General features: G+C 36.9%; 4 protein-coding genes across 6 annotated transcripts; 2 read left to right on the forward strand and 2 right to left on the reverse strand.

Annotated features, from left to right (window-relative positions):
* Positions 1-4,254: 4,254 nt before the first annotated feature.
* On the reverse strand, positions 4,255-14,216 carry LOC117783307 (major facilitator superfamily domain-containing protein 6). Of its 3 annotated transcripts, none has more exons than XM_034620660.1 (4): positions 13,902-14,216; positions 6,377-6,648; positions 6,101-6,246; positions 4,255-5,801 (listed from the first exon to the last, which is right to left on the reverse strand). In XM_034620660.1, the coding sequence occupies exons 2-4, from the start codon at positions 6,435-6,437 to the stop codon at positions 4,371-4,373; spliced, it is 1,638 nt and encodes a 545-aa protein (XP_034476551.1). In that variant the 5' UTR covers positions 6,438-6,648; positions 13,902-14,216; the 3' UTR covers positions 4,255-4,370. The 3 variants fall into 3 exon arrangements, with proteins under 3 accessions (XP_034476551.1, XP_034476550.1, XP_034476552.1); XM_034620659.1 differs by lacking the exon at positions 13,902-14,216 and adding an exon at positions 8,025-8,300; XM_034620661.1 differs by lacking the exon at positions 13,902-14,216 and adding an exon at positions 7,276-7,352.
* On the forward strand, positions 9,099-13,750 carry LOC117783306 (transferrin). Its single transcript, XM_034620658.1, has 4 exons — positions 9,099-9,439; positions 11,465-11,832; positions 11,897-12,199; positions 12,255-13,750. Exons 1-4 carry the CDS (start codon positions 9,355-9,357, stop codon positions 13,644-13,646), a joined length of 2,148 nt encoding a protein of 715 aa, XP_034476549.1. The 5' UTR covers positions 9,099-9,354; the 3' UTR covers positions 13,647-13,750.
* On the forward strand, positions 14,037-18,451 carry LOC117783305. Its single transcript, XM_034620657.1, has 3 exons — positions 14,037-14,075; positions 14,466-16,556; positions 17,363-18,451. The coding sequence occupies exons 1-3, from the start codon at positions 14,037-14,039 to the stop codon at positions 18,365-18,367; spliced, it is 3,135 nt and encodes a 1,044-aa protein (XP_034476548.1). The 3' UTR covers positions 18,368-18,451.
* A 773-nt stretch (positions 18,452-19,224) lies between these two features.
* Positions 19,225-19,776, reverse strand: LOC117785591 (D site-binding protein). The gene has a single exon (XM_034623683.1). It carries the CDS (start codon positions 19,774-19,776, stop codon positions 19,225-19,227), a length of 552 nt encoding a protein of 183 aa, XP_034479574.1.
* Between the last annotated feature and the right edge of the window lie 2,372 nt (positions 19,777-22,148).

The raw sequence follows: 22,148 nt of genomic DNA on the forward strand, positions 1-22,148 counted from the left end.
TTTAAAATGTTAAGATGTCGTTTTATAATAAATATGACTTCGAAATAAATAGCTAGACCTAGGGCAAAAAAAATGTTTTGAACAAACTTAAAAATATTTGAGCGCAGAATGAATAAAGAGGCCAAATAATGATCAAAATGACATTCCGCTTGAAAATCGGTTCAGTTTTTATCAAGTTATGACAGTTTGAAATAGACTGTGGATTATGCCACTTTACACAAAATTTTTGTTCAAATTAAAATCTAACACTACATTCAGTGCTGTATAAATTGTTTTGGTATTAGCTATGAATTTTCTGTCATCGCCAGAACGTCACCGAAGTTGAATGGGCTGTAAATTCAGACAGCCTCAAATGTATTCTGCAACTCGTTCCGAAAGGTTCTCCCAAAGTATTCTTTCCCCTAAAATTTGTTTTTATTCTTGAATTTTTTTTTTAAGTGATTTTGGATACGTATTTATTATTTGACAATATTAATTGGACTAGGAATGAAGGAATGCTAGCGAAGTTGTGTGGAATGCTCAGAGATAATCATTTTTTGATAATTATGTATGCATTAAATTTATTTTGTGTGCTGGACGAAAAATCGTGCCACTGGTTTGTTTTTATTCTTTTTGTGGACCTGGCTTATTGCACATGAGCTTATTCAATGCTCAATTTTTGTGAGCTTTCTGATCAATACATAAGCCCATAACGTACCAACAATTATTCTATGATTTCTTACCTGATACAAACGGTGCCAGGAGTTTTTCAAAAATTTTGTGTATTATATCTTCAAAATAACTCGGTGCATGATAGGACATCGGCAGATAGAAGCGATTTCCGGCTGCGCATGCATGTTAAATACCAATTGATGTATAATCCGGATTGCTCGAAATACAAGAATTTTTGATTCTTTTTTATACTAAATACAATAGTATGTGTGGTTTAATTTATACCCTGGCGGCATGGCTTCCGTCTTTGGTTCGTTATACGGGATGTCATAGCTGACTTGTGTTCCTACTGACAAAACCTCCAGTTTTTTCATTATTGTATAATGTGCGATTAATATAACATTTCCCATCCGTGACGAAACTGATATTTAAGATTTCTAAAATATGCAAGGCTCACAATACTTATTATGCATAAAGATAGCACATCTGTCCCACTCTCAATCACTATATACCAGGGACCGTAATCATTATAAGTTATAATTATAGAAATTGCTTGGAAATAATTATATTTAAATTTTATATGTTTTTCATCAACAACAATCTCCAGTTTTGAGCAACTTAACAAAACTCACACCACAATCACTATTTTTTATAAAAACAAAAATAAAAATCAAAAATTATAATTTCTTTCGCTCAAAATAAAACTCAAAAATATTACTGAGGGTTAGCTTTGTGATTCCTTTATATGACTCCATGCCCCTATGTAACCCAGCATTAGTATGAAAAATTTAATTATTTTTCGAGATATCGTAACCAAATTGAAATTTAAATTTTTAGCAGTCGTAGCTTATTCCTTAGTAAGTACGGGGTCTCCGACAGTCGAGAATGCTCGACTGTAGCTCCGTCAATCTAGTTTTATATGGCCTGAATACCCTGCTAAAAAAAAATAAATAACAAAATAAATGAAATATCCAATTGCAATTATCTAAATAATTTTTTTTTATTTATTTACACCGTTAGAAATCACTTATATTTATATAAAAATTTATAATTCTTGATAATATTGGTATTTTTTTTATTATTTCTGTCGCCTTTAATAATGTCGATTGATCATGTACTTACAATTTTTACAGCGCTCGACAATGTGTTTCAAATTTACTATAATCAGGGGTGACACAGAAAGCAAAACAGCCCGAAAATCTCCTAAAACTCCTAAAACACTTTTAATCCCACGTCTGATCAAATTAGACCTTGGCGACACATAAAACAAGTTACATATATTGTTATAAAATATTTAAATTTTGATTCAATAAGTAAACCCTTTTATAAAAATAAAAAAAAGCAGAAAAATGCTGTTGCGTTCGGGGCAGAAAAATGGTTAAATGATAAACGATGCGTCGCACGATGGAACGCCTTGCCTCACGCGGAACTGCGACAAGCACCAGTCATCCAGTGAGATTTCAGTAGCGTGCTTGCAGGACAAGATAATACAAATGGAGGAGTTGCACTATTTTAGCAATGAGGAGCTGCAGACGACACTATAGGAGCTAACCGATCTGCAGACACAGCTGAGCGACACTTAAACGGAGAACGAGCGTCTGGCCGAGGAGAAGGATGTGCTTTTCAGTCGAAAAATGCGCTTTTGTCTTAGTTAAGAAGCAACTTCTTTAAGAAAAAAAAAAGAAAGCAGTGCTGCGATTTTTCGTCCAGCAAACAAAATTAATTTAATGCATAATTATCAAAAAATGATTATTTCTGAGCATTCCACACAACTTCGCTAGCATTCCTTCATTTTTGCTAGTCCAATTAATATTGTCAAATAATAAATACTCATCCATCAATTGAAAAAAAAAACTTCTAGAATTAAAACAAATTTTAGGGGAAAGAAAGTAAAATGGGAGAACCTTTCGGAACGAGTTGCAGAACACAACTGAGGCTGTCTGAATTTACAGCTTATTCAAGAAAACTTCGATGACGTTCTGGCGATGACAGAAAATTCATAGCTTCTACTAAAACTCAATTTATACGGCACTGAATGTAGTGTTAGTGAAGGTGCCCACGCACGACAAGCATGTTCAGCGAGCATGGTCGCTTGATAAAACTTGTTGTTGCCCACAACACCGATAGGCTTATTGTATAAAAGGGCTACTTGTTACGTTTATTATGTTCAAAAAATATTTTTTCCATTTTACTCACTGATGTTAAGAAAACTTTGACAACGTCCGAGCGAAGACAGCAAATTCTCGGCCGATATTAGGGATATTCCTGAAATAGATTCCGATTTGGTTAAAGATAATTTGAATCAGTCTTAGAAACGCTATTCTAGAATTAGTGACTAGCACCTTAATTCATAAGCTTTGTCTTATAGCGCTAGGATTCATATCGTAAATAAATAAATAAATAAAACGACCCTTTTTGCACGCTGATTTGATTTCGAATTCAAGAATTTGGAAAAAGGAGCGAATACACGAAGTGTGAAAGCTGTTCACTGCGGACGGCAGTTCGCGCTAGTGACGAAAGCAGTACGTAAGGCGACTAGCAATGTATACAGCTTATATGGAAATTTTTCTATGACTGTCCGATCAGATCGAGCTATATACCGATCGAAAGGCTTAGTCCTAATTTACAAAATGGCATACTTCTTTTCATGAGACAAGGGGTTGTAAGTGAGAGGGGAAAAATTTAAATGATTGCAGCTAATGGGGCCGTTGGGTCCTTTTGATAAAATTTTCGATTGATACCTTGATCACCCAATTCTGACAACTAGTTCAAAAGATAATCAAATTTGAAATTTTTAGTGGACTTCTGAAACTGAAATGAAAAGTCAGTTTGTTTGTTTGTCTGTTGGTATTAAGGCGCTAAAGAAAGCTTGGATCTAATGATGGGGATTTATTCCCCTTAAAAAATCTAGAATTGTTTGTTCTACGACTTTTTGAAAAAACCGCTAGCTTAGCGAGAAAACGCTAGATCCCGCCAACAGTTTCCAAACCATAGAAGCTACAGATATGTTCTATATATTATTGGAAAGGTGTGTTTGGGGACTTTTATGCGTACCTTTAAACGTTCTTTCTAAAGTACTCAAGTAACATTTTACAGGTGAAATAAGGTTTTTTAGCTTACATTTGGGCGATCTCTGACAAAATGGCTCTAACGATTTTTATTAAATTTGAGTATGTTGTAGTACGTACGCGTTTTTTGTTATATGAGAAAAAACACATTTTCTATCGGTCGAAAATCACGTTTTAGTACGAAAAACTTTTTGGTTGTATGATATATCAATCAAACTGATACAATATGCATTAATCTTGGTTTTATATATCCTGATATCATATAGCTATCATAGAACCGATCGGTCATATTGATAAACAGCTATAGAGACACCCCTTGAAAGTTGTCGGCGCCGCGTGCGATCCTAAAATAGAATTTATAGAACACTTGTCGAAATAAAACGATTAAAAATGTCATTCAACTGAGAATCAAGTTTGTTTTATTGTATCTTATTCTACAATATTTGTAATAAAATTATACAAATACAAAAAAAAGGGTGATTAATACCTGGTATTGCAAATAAGAGTTATGAGTTTTAAAATATCAATCCCAAAATATAAGTTAATAACTATAACTTGTTTTTATTTTGTAATTTTGATTTAAAAAGTAATCGTAAAAGTATTAATATTGAACTAAAACGTGTGCAAAATAATACTAAAGGTGGATTAAAACTAGTACACTTTTGGCAGCTCCTGCGGCTGTGGGGATGAGGGCAGCGAACTGAGCTCATCCTCCGGCTGATCCGTGGGCAATTGATAGCCACTTTTGGGCAAATACTGTCGCTTTCTGGACAACGGACGCAGGATAATGTGCGCCACACAGGTGCAGATGGCAGCAATGGCAAAGTATTTGAAGCTCTCCCGTCCGCCCAGATGCTTAAACATAATGCCACCGATGAGAGAGCCAATGGAGAAGCCCAATCCATCATCCATGCCCGCCATTAGGCCCTGAACGGTAGCCGAGGTGCCTGGCGGGGCCACAGCCGAGGCATAGGCCACAATGCAGGTGTAGCACAGGGCATAGGTGATGCCCTGGAAGAAGAGTTCGACGCCAACGAGATACCAGGGATTGGGTATCCAGGAAATGAGTGACAGGCGTATTGCATAGAAGAAGAAGCACATGGACATGCAATGCACATAGCCTAGTTTCTTAATGATCTTCCCACTGTAGAAGAAGAAGGGGACTTCCCCGGCCAAACACTCGGCGGCAACGACCAAGCCCTCAATGAGCTTTATATCCTGGGTAAATCCCGTCTGGGCAGCCACTTCCTCCACATGCCAGAACATAAAGTAAATGATGAAGGAATCAATAATGCCCGCAATGGTGGCAAACACCAGGAAGGTAACAATTGGAGGCTGACGCACCAATTGCCACACATCCGTCCAGATGGACTCGGAGTTGCCCAGCTGGGGCATCTTCAGCTTGGACACACTAAACAAATCCAGCACACTAAAAACACACATAATAATTAAAGCGGGTGTAAAACTCTTGATTGCATCCGATGTCCACATATTAACAACGACTCCGGCTAGAAGCGCGGTAGTACCAAATCCAATGGTGCCCCAAACACGTTGTGCTCCATACTTGGTGTCCTCCTCGCCCAGCAGATCAAAGCAACAGGCATCCGAGATGGAATTGGTGACATTGAAGCCAATGGTTCCAATGAACAAGAGACAGACAAACAGCCAGAACTTGCCACTTCCATATATGCAGCTATTGATGTGTTGCACGTGGCACATAACAGAACTGTCGCTCCAAGAGATGGACTCGTTCAGTTGGGTCAGACACATGAAATAGCTGTCATTGCCATGCTGCAGATTAGTGCTCAGATTTAATTCCGCCACAAATTGTGGCGCCACCAATAACGTGTGGAATGTGAAGTTCTGTTGGCTGCACTCCGATTGATGTGTTGTCTGACAAAAATCCTTGGAGACATACAACTTCTTTGGACAATGAACTGGTTCATCTGTTAGTGTCATCGACCAAGAGGAGTTGCTATCCTCCAGCTCAATGGCATGCCTGGAACTGGGCAGGAAATAAAATCCAGCATAGGCCAATGTCATGATCACAATCAATGTCATAAAGATGAACTTGCGCAGGTTCTATACAAGAAGTAGATGAATGGATATTTTTATTTAAATTTGTAACTATACATTTTTAATGTTTTTGAATAATTTTACTTGATTTTTTTTATTTCAATTTCCAACGATATTTAATCATATTTATTTAAATTATTACTTTTATAGGTATTTAATAATTTTTTATTTTTTATTTTAAGTACTTATAATTGTTTAATTATTTTATTTTAATATTCATGACGGCTTATTGATGTGCAATAAATAATTAAAATAATAATTAAATTTAAAAAAATAATTTGAAAAAATTAGGTCATTGGGCTTACCACAAAATAGTCAGCCAGAAAGCCAACAAGCGGCTTAGCTAACACATAGAGTATTGGCAATACAGCAGTTATATAGCCCATTATATCTGGTGGAATTCCAATCTGTTTTCCTATCACAGATAGTTGCGGTAATATGGGTCCCATTGCTATCAAAATTTTTTAATTTTTAATCAAAGAAATCAGATAAAAATGTCAAGAATAGGTCAAGGTCATGGAAATATTGACAAAGTTATGATTATAAATCTAAGTATGATTCGCAAGTTGTTTAAGACTTACCCGCCATGAAGAAGAAGAAATGCGCTTTGATAGGGAGCAGGCGTTTGTTAAGTCGCGCCATTGTCTCAGATGTACTAAATATATATTTACTTAGATAGGTGGAAATACACTCCCTACAATATGGAAGTATTTTCACAATAGTACGAGTATATATCACAGTTTAATGACTCCATGCACTGGCGGTGTAATCTTTATGGTTTTTCGATTTCCCTTGACTGATAAGAACATAGTTTCAGCGCTCAGCCGATTTGTCTACTATTTTTATTTTTGATCTGTAATGTCACAAAATATAGAATCATATGTAAAACATGCGTTGTCAAGAGTCTTATCTTATCATTACGAGAGTTAGAAAAGACATTGAGCCAGCATAAATTTGTTTTTTTGACTGTAATAAACGCGATTATAAGAAATGTACACTAACATATCTGCAGGTCTGTAATAAAAGAAGTTATTATCGTAATCATTATAAGACGTGCAATTCTTATCTTCATTTTTGATAGTTAATGACAATAGAAGGTGTTATATTATCTAATGGAATAGTTCCAACCTATATTTAGATGTCTAGGGTTTATGTCTATAATATTACTAAAAACTTTCAACATGGGATTTAAGCGCAAAAAACCATTGAAAACAACGAAGAATATATGAATTCATTCGGAATAATTAAGTTAACACTTTCAGACAATCACTTTTCGAATAATAAAGTACTTACATTTTTACTAGGAGCACTTCTGAGTCTATTGTTTAAAAAAAATTCTTATGAATAAATTTACAATTGAATTGGCGTATAAAATTATATAGATTAAAATTCCAATCTGTATGCTTTTTCAGATTTTATTGACATTAAATTGAAGTATGGGAAAATGCCTTTAAGTATTACTTTAAAGACAAATACAAACGGATTATTTTTGCTCTGAGTGTCCATTTTAGGGAGCATTCACTGTATTAAATTTGGTATGTTTCGCGAGTTTTTAACCTTGATTGATTCACACACAAAACAAGATCAAAGTTAATCACTTGTGATTTTAAATAAATGTTATATATATATATACGTCGAAACCAGTTCAATACAATATACTTATATATGGATAAGTATAAACATATCTTCAAACTTGACACAGATTAATTAAAATCTGAAATTATACAAAAATTATTTGCACAAAAAAAAGCAAAAGCTTAAACATGAAATCTAATAATAAAACAATTAAGGGGATTGCTCAGCTAAAAGGTATCCCACAGCGATTATTAATAAAACGTATGTCAACTGTAAAACTTGCTTTTTGGCGCTTACGTTATTTATGAAAATAGAGCTCGATATGTTGTAAATCAGAAAGAGTTTCCGAGTTAACCATTAATCAAAATATTTAGATTTGTCCATCCCCAAGTTAAAAATGAGAAATTTCGTTAAAATATACACAATTGTATATACAAATATAAGTGATGCGTAGATTGAAAATAAACGCAAGCTAGTTGTTGCAGTTAAGTCAATGTTTTCTAAGGGAAGCCGTAGAATGTCTAAGCACGTTGTACACTGATAAAAAAAAAAAAAATAAGAACGGTTTCCAATATTATATTTCTAATTTTAAAATTTGTTTTCTAAAAATAAGACAGCTCTTACAAAAAAAGATGTACCAAGAAGCAATCTTACATTTTATATTTGTTCTATAATTTTATTTCTCGACGCAATGTTCGTCAAATATTTTGGTTCAGTGTAGTAGAATCTTCCAATCTATTAAACTAGACATTAGAAAACAATGGCACACTTTCATCGACTGAATATGACCGATAATTAAATTGAGGTTTTATGTTAAATTACACAAGGAATTATCACGCAAGTTCACTTGGGACGAGAGATCAAGTTGAGGGCGCTTCGATGCCGCAAACTGAGAGCCGTGACTGAAATCGAGTCTACTACAACCGGGTTCTACAGTCTACAGTTCTACAATCTATACTGTCTACAATGGCCAGCTGATAAGCTTTGAATATTGATAAGACGAACGCCAATAATAGTCATAGCAGTACTCGCAAGCAAGCTAAAATTTGTTAGTATTGATAAAGTTAGAGATTATGTGCTTTCAATTGATGAGAGAGAGATATACAACCTGAGAAGAAATATATATATCTGAGCATCAGTGTTGCCAGTATTTGAACCTTAAAGCACGATGGATTTAAAGCAATATATATAAGTAATATAAAAAATAAAGACAAAACTAAATATATGTTCCAAAAAAGGCAAAGTTTAAATGTGTCCAACACACAATAATACAATGGAGTTTTTAGTATTTTACTTTAATTTGAAAAACTTTTAAATAATATACGTAATATAATGAATGGTAAAAATAGAAAAAAATATTCTATAATGTAAAGTATTAATACACCCAAAGTATAAAACAAAAATTAAAATTTTTGTGTTGTTTTCTTGACTTGAAAAAACATTAAGGGAAATGGATAAAAAAAAAGCTGAATTGGCATGTACTCCTATTGCATTCTCACGTTTATACCATGGGTAATTCCCCCCGATGATGCCCGACGCACCTTTCACTGATTCTGACAATCAATCAAAACCTGAAATTTCCAAAGCCCCACTTGACTCATCAGCTGTGCGTAGAGGGCCTTACGGAACGGGTTTTAAGCTACGACAACGACTACGTAACATACTATAACATATATATTTAGTAGTCGACGACCTAAGCTGCATCGGAGGCTGTCGAACAGTCGCCGCTGTTCGTCCGTCGCGTGTGGTCGATTAAGCGTTTCCTCGGAATACGTATATTTAATATATATAATATATGCATCAACAGATATATAGAGTGACATATATATGTAAAAAAAATTAGTAGGCGTAATAATTGCCTGAGTGAAGATAGCGCGATAAATTAAACAAAACAATTTCAGAACTGAGACTAAAAGAAGACATTGGAATAAAGTGCTCCTAAAAAATACATATTTAATTAGTATATTTAAATAATTACACAATAATGCAGTCACTCTTTATATGGTCATTTGCCGTGCTCTTATCAATATTAAATTGTGTCGCAGTCGAACCGCCCGATGATGGCAAATGTAAGCTCAAAGTTGACTAAACTGGACCCTGAAAAGCATCTGATGTGACAAACAATTTTAAGAATTAAAATTCAAAACAATTTCTATTAAATACAACCTGCAAATATGCATGTTGATTAAATATCCAATTCTCATGACTAATTATATATTCTGTGGCTTTAAAACACGCAATGCAACGACGTTATTTCCCAGACCTTTAAAAACAACTAATTTATTATATATTTCTTACTTAATTGTTTTCAAATTTTCGGTTCAGAAAGATGTGACAAAATAAATCCCATTTAATTCATAGTAAAAACGGAAATAATTCGATTAGAGGGAGAACATTGAAGAGAAAAGACTTTTATATACCATTTAAATATGAAATAAAAAATGGATAATCAATGATAACATTTAAATAATAAAAAGACCAATAAAAGTAATTAAATGGAAATGATTTTTGGGTTCTTTGGAAAAAATGATATATATATATATATATATATATATATATATATATATATATATATTAGAGCTAAAGTAGTCAAACTTTAACACTATGTAGTACGATAATATGTTAACAAAAACCTAGGCACTTAAAAAATTATAAGTGCAAAAATTTAAAATTCAGCTTCCTGAAAAGTTATATAAGAAACCTTATTTATAATTTTAAATAAAATGCAAATTTTTAAGCCAAAACAATGACTTAGTTATTGAATTACCAAAAGCCGCTATCAAGCCAGCTGACCTTCAGTGAGAGAAATAAAAAACAAGAAAAACAAGTCGACTGAAACAAGCCGAAGTCTACACACGCTCACTAAATTTTAAATAAATTGTTTCTTGATAAATGAAATTTATCAAGAAAAAAGTTTCATAAACTGATGAGATCAGAAGAGGTGTTAATGGCAAAGTAAATAAGAATAGAGGGATCTTTGACTACACATGATATAATTTTTAATAGCTTATTCAAAGTAAATGATGGATTAGAGTACTAATATTTATTGTTATTAAAAATTTGTATGACAGCTACACTGACAATTTCTCGAATTTACAACTGGGCAGCTGAGAGAACTGCCTCTTCCGCAGATAGCCGAAAAACCAGTCTCTGAATTGAGACACGTTATCAAAATTTGAGTGTCTGTAAAAACTGCACTAAAAACGACCTTGAATGTCTGTGCCAGAGCCCAAAATCTGAGATTGGGGCTTCCCCTCCCTGGATCCGCGTGTCAACAATTTATTGTCGGTCACTTGTGAATTCTGTGTAATCGTAATTATATCTGATATACCCAGTGACGACCATGAAATGCAAATACTGCGTGAAACCGGTTGCGCATGCTCAAATATCAGGGGGGAATTTTGACTAATAGTCGGTTTGTATTTCTTCTTCTGAACACTGCACGCAATAAACGAATAGTTCACACAAATTTAAATTAGGTAAAATTAAGCTCGCTTAATGCTTTAAAAGCTGAGATTACCTCGATTACAATTTTTAAAATATACATTGTGAAAAACAAATGAATTTGTTAATTTTAATCAAAAAATAACACTTCTTTGTTTAATGCGAATAAAGAGTTTGTGAAATAAAAAAAAAATTTGAAATGTTGATTTAAAAATCATATTAATTTATCAATTTTCATTAAAAATCATAAGAACATTGTTTTAAATAATACAAATTTAAAAAAAAAATCCTTTTTAAATTTCGATAATAAAAATTGAAAATTTATTTCGAATGAACATGCACAAAGATTATTCAAAAAATAAAAATCTTAGAATCTATAACACTTAAACAAATTATGCTTATACTCGATTTACTTTTATATCGTAAAGTTTAAGGAAGAGTTTTTTATGATTTTTAAATTCCAGTAATTCAAAATAAGATTTAAAATGAATCTACAAAAATTAAGAATTAATGATTATATACAAGAGTTTTCCTAATCATACAGATCATATTTTAGAGGTTTGATGTTTTTGAACTCTTAACTCTTATACGCTTTTCCTGTTTTAACAAATGTTTTCGTTAATGCACTTTTTTTTTTAATATAATTTCAGTACGTGTTTGTGTGGTAGAATCACGGGGCACTTATCGTAAGGCGCCCAAGTTTTGCCCATTGCTGGAGGCGACCAGTAACATTGAATGCGTTATTGGTGTGGATCGCTTGGACTGCGTTCGTCGCATCCACAAGGGAACTGCACATTTTGGTGTGCTATCATCCGAAGATTTAATTGCAGCTCGTTGGGCAAGTGCGGAAATCTTGGTTGCCAGCGAACTGCGTTCCCATGAATCGCATTTTGAGTACGAAATTGTTGCCGTTGTGAATAACAATGCTGGCATACACACAGCCCATGATCTGCATGGTGCCAAGTTATGTCATCCTGGCTATGGTTTGGAAAATCACTGGACTGAAGTCTTGGCCAATGTAAGTTTGTTAACCTTATAACAATTTCAATAGCAAATATTTATGATATCCAATTTTAAAACAGTATTTCGAGTCAACCTTGGTGGCAAAGTCTTGCAATCCAGATCTCACTTTAACTGAAGATCGCATTGCAGCTTCTGCCAAGTTTTTCGGTCCCAGCTGTAAGGCAGGTCCCTGGGTGCCAGATGCCAAGCAGGATCGCATCCTTAAGGATCGCTATCCGTCACTGTGTCAGATGTGCTATGATCCCTACAGCTGCGACGATACGGACAAACACTGGGGCAGACGTGGCACACTCTATTGCCTGACCAGTGGAGGCGGCAGCGTTTCATGGGCGCGTCTAGACGATGTGAAGAGTCACTTTGGTGTGAGTAGGGTACAATTATTAATAATTAACTAGACAATAATTATTATTTTAACAGATGGCCGGTCTGGCAGCTCAGGATGATCCATCGAAATACAGCTATCTCTGTCTGGATGGCCATTTGCAGCCCATGAATGTGACCCGTCCATGCACCTGGACATCAAAGCCTTGGCCAGTCGTTGCTGCCCGTCGCTCCCATGCCGCCCAGGTGCAGCGTCTGGTCACTGGACTAACACACGATGAGCCGCAGAGCTGGCAGAATGCATTGCTCAGTCTGCTGGAGACATATCATGTGTTTACATGGCCCATGGACAATGTCATACCCATTAATGATTATCTTGATCAGGCTGTTGGCTTTCAGTCCGCCTACAGTTTCCCCGAATGCAATCCACCACGTTCCATTGTCGTCTGCACAACGTCCATAATCGAGCACATCAAGTGTTCCTGGTTGCAAGAAGCATCTCAGGTCTACGGTGTCGAACCCAATATTCAGTGTATACGCACATCAAATCTGGAGATGTGCATGGATGATATCAAATACAAGAGTGCCGATGTAATGCTTGTGAATCAGGAGCAGCGTGTGCAGGCGCAAAGGGATTACGGCTTAAAGCCGTTGCTCTATGAGTTTGCGGAGCGAATGCACGATCGCTATACGATCATCGCGGTGGTTCACAAAGATGGAAAGTACGAAAACTTCAAGGATTTAAGAGGCGCTCGCGCATGTTTGCCCAGTTATGAGGGAGCTGCACATCTCTCCGTTCTGGAGACCATTAGGAATGCCACTGGAGACGTGCACTCACTGCATGCCTACTTTAATCGTGAATCTTGCCTGTGGCATCCACAAAAAGGTAGTCAGTGTCCAGAGCATTATCGTGGCGATGAAGGCGCCTTGCGTTGCCTAGCCGAAGGCTCCGATGTGGCCTTCATCAGCTCCGATGTCTACAAGAAATATGTGAGCGGTAACTTAACTTCAGATTGGGTGAAACGTGGCAAACCACAATCTTACCGGCTGTTGTGTCCCTATGGCGGAATCGAGCGGCATTCAAGATTTGAATACTGCTATCTGCACTGGACGACGCGTGGCCAACTGATGACCCACAATCAGTCGACGACGCGACACCACGAGATCTACAACTCCATAAGGCATATGGATCATCTATTTGGCAAGAACTACAAGAGCGAAGTGCGTACATTTACGATTTATGGTGTCTTTGACAAGCGCAATGACATCCTGTTCCACGACAGCACTGATGCTCTCTATGGGCTGCAGGAGCTGCATCGGGATGATGCCAAACGCACCATGGAGCACATTTACGACCGTTACACTACGCAGTATTACGCTGTGCGTGGGGAAGACGACGACAGTGGGGGAACACACTTAAAAGGCAGCAGCAATTTTTGCATTGTTTTGTTACTGGCAACTGCCGCTATGTGGCGTTTATCACTTTAGTCAGCAGTGCACCAAATGAAATTTATTTATTGTGATATTACTTTAAATGTGCACACAAATAAAGCTTAATTATGCTAAGTTAGTAAAATATAACAAGTTTTATTTCAATGTAAACAAATGTAACAACGAATATTGTGCTAGTGTTGCAGAGCGCTACGAAGTGCAGAACAGTTGTTAAATTCAGTATGCTGCTCGCAACTAAGCAAAATAAAAAGCAACAGCTGTGCATTTTGTTTTTGTTGCTATGCTACTCACTCAGTTGCTATGTGAACAATAAAATTTTGTCACAACGAAATGTCCTTTTTTGCGATAAGCTGAATATACAATTAAAATTGATTAAACATACGGGATTAACATTTCATTTATTCTAAACGAAGTTGCAGTTAAAAAATGTCAAAGAATTCAACGCGAACAGCTAGCAAAACAAACGTAAGAACTGTCACTTAATTAGCATCGAACACTTTAACAACAATCGCTTTGTTTTTGAATTCAATTGATTTGATCAATTTTGCAGCTTTAATTATTGCACATGGGACACGACAAACACATAACTTTTTGCCACTTGCCATAAAAATAATAAAATAAATGTTGCATTGCTTCAAACACCGCACACACACCAACTCACGCATATTTGTGAATTACTTGCTAATTTTAATTTATTAAGAGCCGACTTGAGAGAGCAGCGATCGATCCGTTCGTGCTGTCGAGAGAGCACAGTAATGGTTTTTGTTATCGATCGGTGTTGTAAAATGCAACAAAGACAGCTAATAGATATGGCGCAAGTGAACGTTATTTTAAATATGAATATCTTAATTATAGACTAAAAATGAAGCACTGCCACGTAAGGCAAGCAAATTGCCTGCAACAAGTGGAACAGCCCCAACAACATCAAGAAGCAGTAAGCTAAAAGTCAAGCAACAGGATAGCACGGAGAGCGAAAGAAGTCTAAGGAAAACCGCAAAGATTGCAACGTCAACAACTGCAACAGCAGCAACAACAGCAAGTAAAAAGTCGCCGTCGTTGCACACAAGCAAAAACAAGGACCGTGAGCTTGTTGCGAGTAAAACTAAAAGAACAACCCCATCGCCCACAACAGCAACAAAGACAGCAAGAACAAGCAAAGTGCTTGCAACCACCAGCAGCAGCAGCAACAAAGTGAAACCAAATGCCGTACTGGACACATATCATAGTGTGACAGTGTTGTCGCCACCATCAAAGCGCAAAGCGCAGTCAAAACAAACAGCAGTGGCAATAGTGGAGCAAGCAGTTAAAGAGCAAGCAGTTGAGAAGCAAGCAGGAATAGCACGGACGCGCAAATATTCACGCACACTGCAGCCCGAGGAGATTGTGGTGCTGAAGCGGGATTCGGCCAAGCAACGCAGTGAATTACAGGTGCAACAACAACAACATCAAGTTAATGAGATCAAGCAACCCATATCATTCGAAGTGCAGTTTGGAACAGCTAAAAAACCAAGCCAAGCGACAGCAAATGAATCCGATAATTACTCCGATGACTTTGAATCCTATGAATCCGATTTTGAGACAGATGCCAGCACGCCCGAAGAGGAGGAGGAGGAGCAGGAGGAACAAGCTGAGGAGCAACCCATAATAGAGGCTGAACAATCCATAAGCGAACAATTTAACGCCGAGAAGCATGAACAAGATTCGGAGGATTCAGAAGATTCGGAGCCCACACAAAATCCAATAACAGTGATTCAGCGCGACAAGGAGCGAAAACTGGATTCGGGACACTATGACATGCAGAAGCGTCGACAGACAGCCAGACAACAAGTGGATGATAGCTTCGATACCAATCACAGCATGGCCAACTCGGAGCAACTGGACTCGGGCATAAGTAGTAGCTATGTCACAGACTTACCCAAATCCACATCCACGTCGGATGTACACTATGGAGGCTATGTGGACTTTGTGTCACGTCCTGTCCTCAGCAGACGTGGTCAGGAGCTCATGCGGAAACTACGCTTCGATCAGCTGAGCTATCAACTGTTTGAGATGAAACCGCTAAGCTATGAGGGTTACATGCAAAGCTATGGCAAGCTGAACACATGTCAGCTGGCCACACAGACGCAGTCGAGGCATATGGACACGGAATGCCAGACGCTGGAGCTGCACATGCGCAGCAGTTGGACACAACATCCGGCACACTATGGTGGACAGCTGCTGCTCCAGTGCAGCGGCGATGCGGGCAATGCAAATGAGAATCATTCAATTGAATCAAATGATACATTTGACTGCAGCTTGGCACGTCTGGAGCAACTGCGTCGGCTGGAGCAGCAGCGTGCTCTGCGGCAGCAACGACAGCATTTGAGAAAATCCAATGATTTGGAGCATCTGGCGGTGTTTCTGCACCGGGCATCTTTGCTGCTGGGCAAGGTATTGAACGCCAATTGTCCACAACAGCAGGTAAATCCTCTGCAGACTGGACTCCTCGATGCACTGCGCGTGCGTCGCATCTTTGGCAGCACAGGACAACTGCAGCTCGTGGTCACGGTGCATGAGTCTGCGCCCCAGAACGATGTCTATCGCGATGACTTTGCGAATCTGCTCATGGTCTGGTCACTCACGGATGCCAGCAAACCGCTGCGTCTGCTCTCCACCTGGGCAGAAGTCTGTCGCGTCTGCTTCAGCAGTGAGGCACCTGACATCATTGTCGCTGGTTTGCGGGACGGTAGCGTGGCCATGTGGGATCTGCGTGAGACCCACAGCTACTGCTCCAAGCTGGATGGCAATCTCACACATTTCGCGGCCACACAATCGGTGGTGCCTTCGCTGCCGATATCCGTCTTGGATCTGGGTGCCGTTGTCGATGTGCGCAGCTTTCGAGCTGCTCCCAAGACAGCTGGCATGGCAATGGGCAGCAGCTTGGCCATGCCACACAAGGATATCCAGGTAAATGACACATCAAAAATAAAAAGGAAACTAATTAGATCCTGTACTTAAGAAGCCAATGGTTATAAATTTTTAAATATAAATTATAAATCCCAAAAATGATTTAATCTTTATTAAAAATTTAAAAATAACTTACCTATTGATCTGGATAAAAAGATAGATAATAAATAATAAAATTTCAATTATTATTTAAAAATCGATCTTAGTCAGAGGTGCCACAGAAATCCACACCAACCAAATCCTATACATTTTTTGAGAAGATTTTCGTTTGCTTTCATTTCTGTGTATTTTTGAAAAACATATTTTATTTTTATTATTTTTTCAACTATTTTAATTGAAAAATAAATGTTTTCCATTTTTTGAATATAAGATTGTTTATTTATAATTTAAATTTACAGCTTTTTTACTGAGATTTATAAAAAAAAATTGGAAACAAGCTTATTTTGTTTTTAAAAACTAAAAAAATAGTATATATCAAAGATTTTCCATTTCATCCAGATAATGACCCACAACTGTTTACACACAAGAAACACTTGACAGTTTTAACTATTTTTTTTTGGAAATGGATTTAAAGAAACATCGTGAAAATATATCTAAAAATAGGTGTCTTGTCTGAGCAATGACAGCAGAATGCAGAACACAGATTTGAATGTGAAATTTCAATCAGTTTATTTCGTTTCCGAAAATAACAGTTAATTGACAGTGTTGCCAGCTCTGTATATTTTACAGATTAGGTACAAGATCTTTTACAGTCGGATTTTCTCGATTATAATTTCTTCTAAAAAGTTTTATTGTTCTATTTGAAGTACGCATCGCTTAATGATTCGGGACTGCTCACGATTTGGACACTCGTGGATAGCGGACGCGGATGCAGTGCGTCCAGCAGAAACGAGTATTGTTCACCCTGGGCGAGAGTGAAGCTTCTACAAGCGGTCAGCTGCGATCTGCGTGATTATTTGGAACGGCGACTGCTGAAAAGGCAACAAAGTTGCTATGAGAAGACCAAGTCTTTGTTCCAGGGAAATGTCTACAGCGATGAATTGTTGCGTGAGCTGGACGAGACACAGACACTGACGACGGCGCTGGCGAATCAGGGATTGCAGGGATTACGCTTTAGCAGCATTGATGCGGGCAGTGAACTCATCTACGTCTGCACCAATCGCAATTTTATCTTGTGCTGCACGAGGAGCTTAAAACCGGAGCGATTTCAACGCATTGGAATCCACGAGAGTCGCTTTCTGTTTCCCACCTCGTTGTGTGTGCTCGCCAATGAGCATTTTGTGGCCGTCGGTTTGTCCAACGGCTCCGTCATGATACTCAACTGCAATCAGAGGCAACGTCAACGTTTGATTAGACCCACAACAGTAATGCCGGAAACACAGATTGCTCCTGATCCGGAGACGGGCAAATCCTGTGCTATACAAAACATAATACTCAACGAGCGTCGATCGTTTGATCAACAGGATCTGGAGCGCAACAACTATGATGCGAGACCCAATACCGCCTTGCAGCTTCTACAACAACCACGTCGATCCTACGAGATGCGCTCCTTTGATCAACAGTTGCTCCTCAGCGGCAGCTCAATGCGTCAGCATCTTGTCCAGGCTCTCGTACAGTCCAGCGACGGTTGGCAACTCTTCGCCCTCTCCAATGGTACTGTGCGCAGCTACGATTTCCATTTGGATCGTGAAGTGCCCCAAATTGGCTCAAATGTTACGGATATTGCCACCGCTTGCAGTTCCACAACTGCTCAGCAATTGTTGCTACTGGAAACTGGTGGTCAGGTGCAGATGCATTTGCTTAACTTGTAGTTTGTTATAATATCTATTTTGTTACCATGTAATCATTTATACAAGCATATTAATACAGCAATAAACTTGTTTTCTTAACAGCTTTATGTATATATATATACTTAAAAAATATCATCTATTATTTTATTAATTAATTAATTTATCTTTAATACTTATTCAATATCATAAAAATATTTAGCACCATTTTATGCTCTTATGTCAAAGATAAATAGCTCAAAAAAAAAATCGATTCTTAAAATAGATAATGTATCAGCCTTAAAAAATGCGTTATCCCTTTTCGAACTGTTTTTTTCAAACTTTAATAAATTCGGATTAGATTGTCTGATGTAAAGCAAAAATGTCCCGCTATTCTTTTTTTCAAGTCTAGCTTAATGTAAAAGGTACAAGCCGTGTTTTTCAGAAGCTGCCTTAATACATTCAAATTCGTTTGCAAGCACATTTTTTTATATACAGATTTCAAACTTTTCAAACTATGATAAAAAATTGTTAACACAAAATTTTAAAACTTATGATTCTTGAATTATAATTGACTCTAAGCTTTTTTTAATGAGAACTACAATAGATTAACAAGTGAATTCGATCGTAATTATTTTTTTCAACAGCGGAATAAAGAAATGAAGAAATGCATACAGAACTAAATTTATGAAATTTCTATACTGTTTAAGGACGAATAAATAGTTGTTGAATTTGAAATCACAATTAAACATAAACAAACATCTGTATATTTTTAATAATTAGAATAATTTATTTAGTTAACATTAATCACAAAACTACAAAATGTGTCACAAATTGCACTCTTCCAAAAAGTACTACATATATACACGGCGAAACTTGTCGTCAATCGGGGGAATTCAACTTCACACTTGCCTTGCCACACCGAGCATGCCACTCGTTGTAGCACCGAGAAGCTGTCGCACTGTTTGCAATTCATCCCGCAGGGCCAACACTTGGGCACGGAGTATGGAGTTCTCCTGCTCAAGGAGTGCGGCACGGAATGCGATGCGATCCTCGCGTATTTTTCGAGCATCCCTTGATTTCTTGGCTGCCTCATTGTTGCGCTTGCGTCTCTCATAATATTTGGCATCCTTTTGGGCATCGGGTATGGGACGCTTTTCGCCACGAGCACGCCGATGCAGGAACCCCGGAAACATGCCAACACGATTCAGCTCCATGAGCGGAAAATCCGACAGACTCTGCAGTGCATGATTAGGCGGTGCAATATACTCAAAGGCAGGCAATGTGGCATTGGATTTGTTGTGGGACGCCAGGAGACTGGGAATTGCGGCAAGTCCGGGCAAAGGCAGGCGTAGACTATGACTATAAGCTGGCTCCAGTTCAATGTCCAGTTCACTGTGCAGCGAAAGCGTTTCCGTAACATCAACTATTGGCGATTTGGCAGGTGAATACATTTCTTTTATATTTTTTAAATCAACTGTCTACAGATCTCAACAAATTTTTGTGAGCTCCTTTCGCGTCGACTGTCGTTTTGCATCTAAACGTGCTCCTGGCTAGAAGCACAACAGACTACCTGGTAATTATAGCCTACCCCAGTCCTAGTCGAAAACTAAATCTAAGCCATAACGCCACAGGCCGCCTCCTGATTCTGATTCAACCAATCACGCAATGTTGACGGTAATTATTCGTCAAATACATGACACTTTTCCATGTTGAATGACATTTATTTTCGCTGCACAGTTATAAGGGTTTTCATATAACTGGTTAGTTTGATTACCCACCCCCCCCAAAGGTCCCCAAGCCATTCTACAAAAAAATCTGTTGACCACATGTCGTTGTCGCTGTTTCTGATTTCTGATTTCTGTTTGTTTGGGGGTTGGATTTATTGAGCCCAGACAGGGTTATATGAGTTGGCCAACTATTATGCAGCGTGGTCTGTTATAGGGCTGAAAACTTTTACGACAACAGCCAATGAAAATGACCCAATAGAATGGTGGAAGGAGGTTGTGGGCGGCTTACAATACAATTCCACCTGTAAGGTAGAGAGCTTCAAAAATGGACATAAAGGAATTTTTCATTAAGTGACATTTTCTAGATGAAACGTTATGATTATTAATAATTTATGGCATTGCTGGAATGACCGATTATACGCAAGTCCGAACTATAAACGAATCGATATAAATATTTTCTTTGAAAGACCTAACTAATTAGTATTGGATAGTACAGTTTATTATATTTCCCCTTTACTTTACATTAAGGTTGATTTTATACCCTTTTATATCTATTAAAATGCAAAATTTTTGGTTTTATAGGTTTTAAAAAAAAAGTATCTATAAAAATGTGACTTTTAAAAAAATATTTTAAAATTTATTAACAGAGCTCAAACTTAAATAAATAAAGAAATATTGTTTAATCTCATAGTTTTATTTATTCTTTTTTAAAACAAAAAATTCAACATAATACTCGCTTTGTCTTGAAGATTATGGTTTTTTTTTATAATTAAATTCTGAGGCTTGTAATTTTTCTGTAAAAAATCATTCAAAAGTTTCAAAATAATTCTGAAGCTCTTAATAATCTTCAAACTTTTAAAACTCTTTCGTAATGAAAAATTAAAATTTTTCGTAATTTGATCTCTGAATTTTACTATAGTATATTAAAAATATATTATTTTGTTTGTTACATACAATATTACAAAGCTATAATACCATATTTTAACAATTTTCAAAGGGTATAAAAAACAACAAGTCATGTGAACTGTCAATCAATAGTTTTTACAACTTATGGGGGTCACTAAACTGCAGGTAGAATCCTAACGAGGCCTCCGACCAGGTCTATAGCTTAAAGAAGACATTGTTCTTGAACATGAGATGGCGGGGAAAAAAAGTTTTAAAATTGCTCAGTCAGTGCCCAATTTAGCTAATCTAACTTATGAAGTCATCAGAAACTCTAAAAGTTTGTACAATACTATCGTATAAGCATGACAGAATGAAATAATCAAATGTATATCGTTTATAGTTTTAGTAACGTTACCCTAAAACATTTTACCACATGTGTCATTCGTGTCTTCTTCAACCCGTTCGCTTTGAGAAAGCGTCACCTGTTCTGGGGAAATGGGAATAAATGAAAATAAATTGCCAGTTGGACGACCCTAATAGCCGGAAGTTAACGACAACAGACATCGGGTGGCATCCCAACAAAATTTCATAATATATGCGCTAATTTATTATCTGTTGGCAAAAGTTCTACCTTAGTTAACCATTTTGACTGGTTACGCTTTGGGTTTATATTTCAGTAGAAAGATTGCGTGCTAGTTAGTCTACAATAAAAGTAGACATTTCAGTTGTACTGAATAAAATCTGAGCCCGCACAATGTAAGATTCTTGGTAAAGAATCCTGAAATTTAGAATTGATAAAAAATTTAGCCTCCTAGCTTTTACCGTTTGGGCTTCATAACGAGTATTTTAAATTACTATACAAATTCGTGAAAAATTTATAATTTTACGATCAATTTGGTTATATTTTGAAAAAAAAAAAACAAATAGTTCACATTAATTTTTACTAGTTTCCAAAAGGTTTCTTTTCTTTACGTAGTCCATTAGTTAAACCCGAAAACTCCATTTTTTTATAGCTGCCCACTTAAGACACCCCCTGGAGTGTTACCCCGACCCAAAAAACTAATGCATTGGGAGTTGTATTTGGGTAAGATCTATTTATATATTAGGCAAATTAGCAGGTAATAACAAGTAACAAATAAAAATGCTCTTAAAGAGAGTGCTAGACTAAGAGATACCCAATGTTTCCCGTTCTTTTTTTGACTGCACGGCAT

The sequence above is a fragment of the Drosophila innubila genome, assembly GCF_004354385.1.
Source record: "Drosophila innubila isolate TH190305 chromosome 2R unlocalized genomic scaffold, UK_Dinn_1.0 1_C_2R, whole genome shotgun sequence".
In the NCBI taxonomy this organism is placed as follows: domain Eukaryota; kingdom Metazoa; phylum Arthropoda; class Insecta; order Diptera; family Drosophilidae; genus Drosophila; species Drosophila innubila.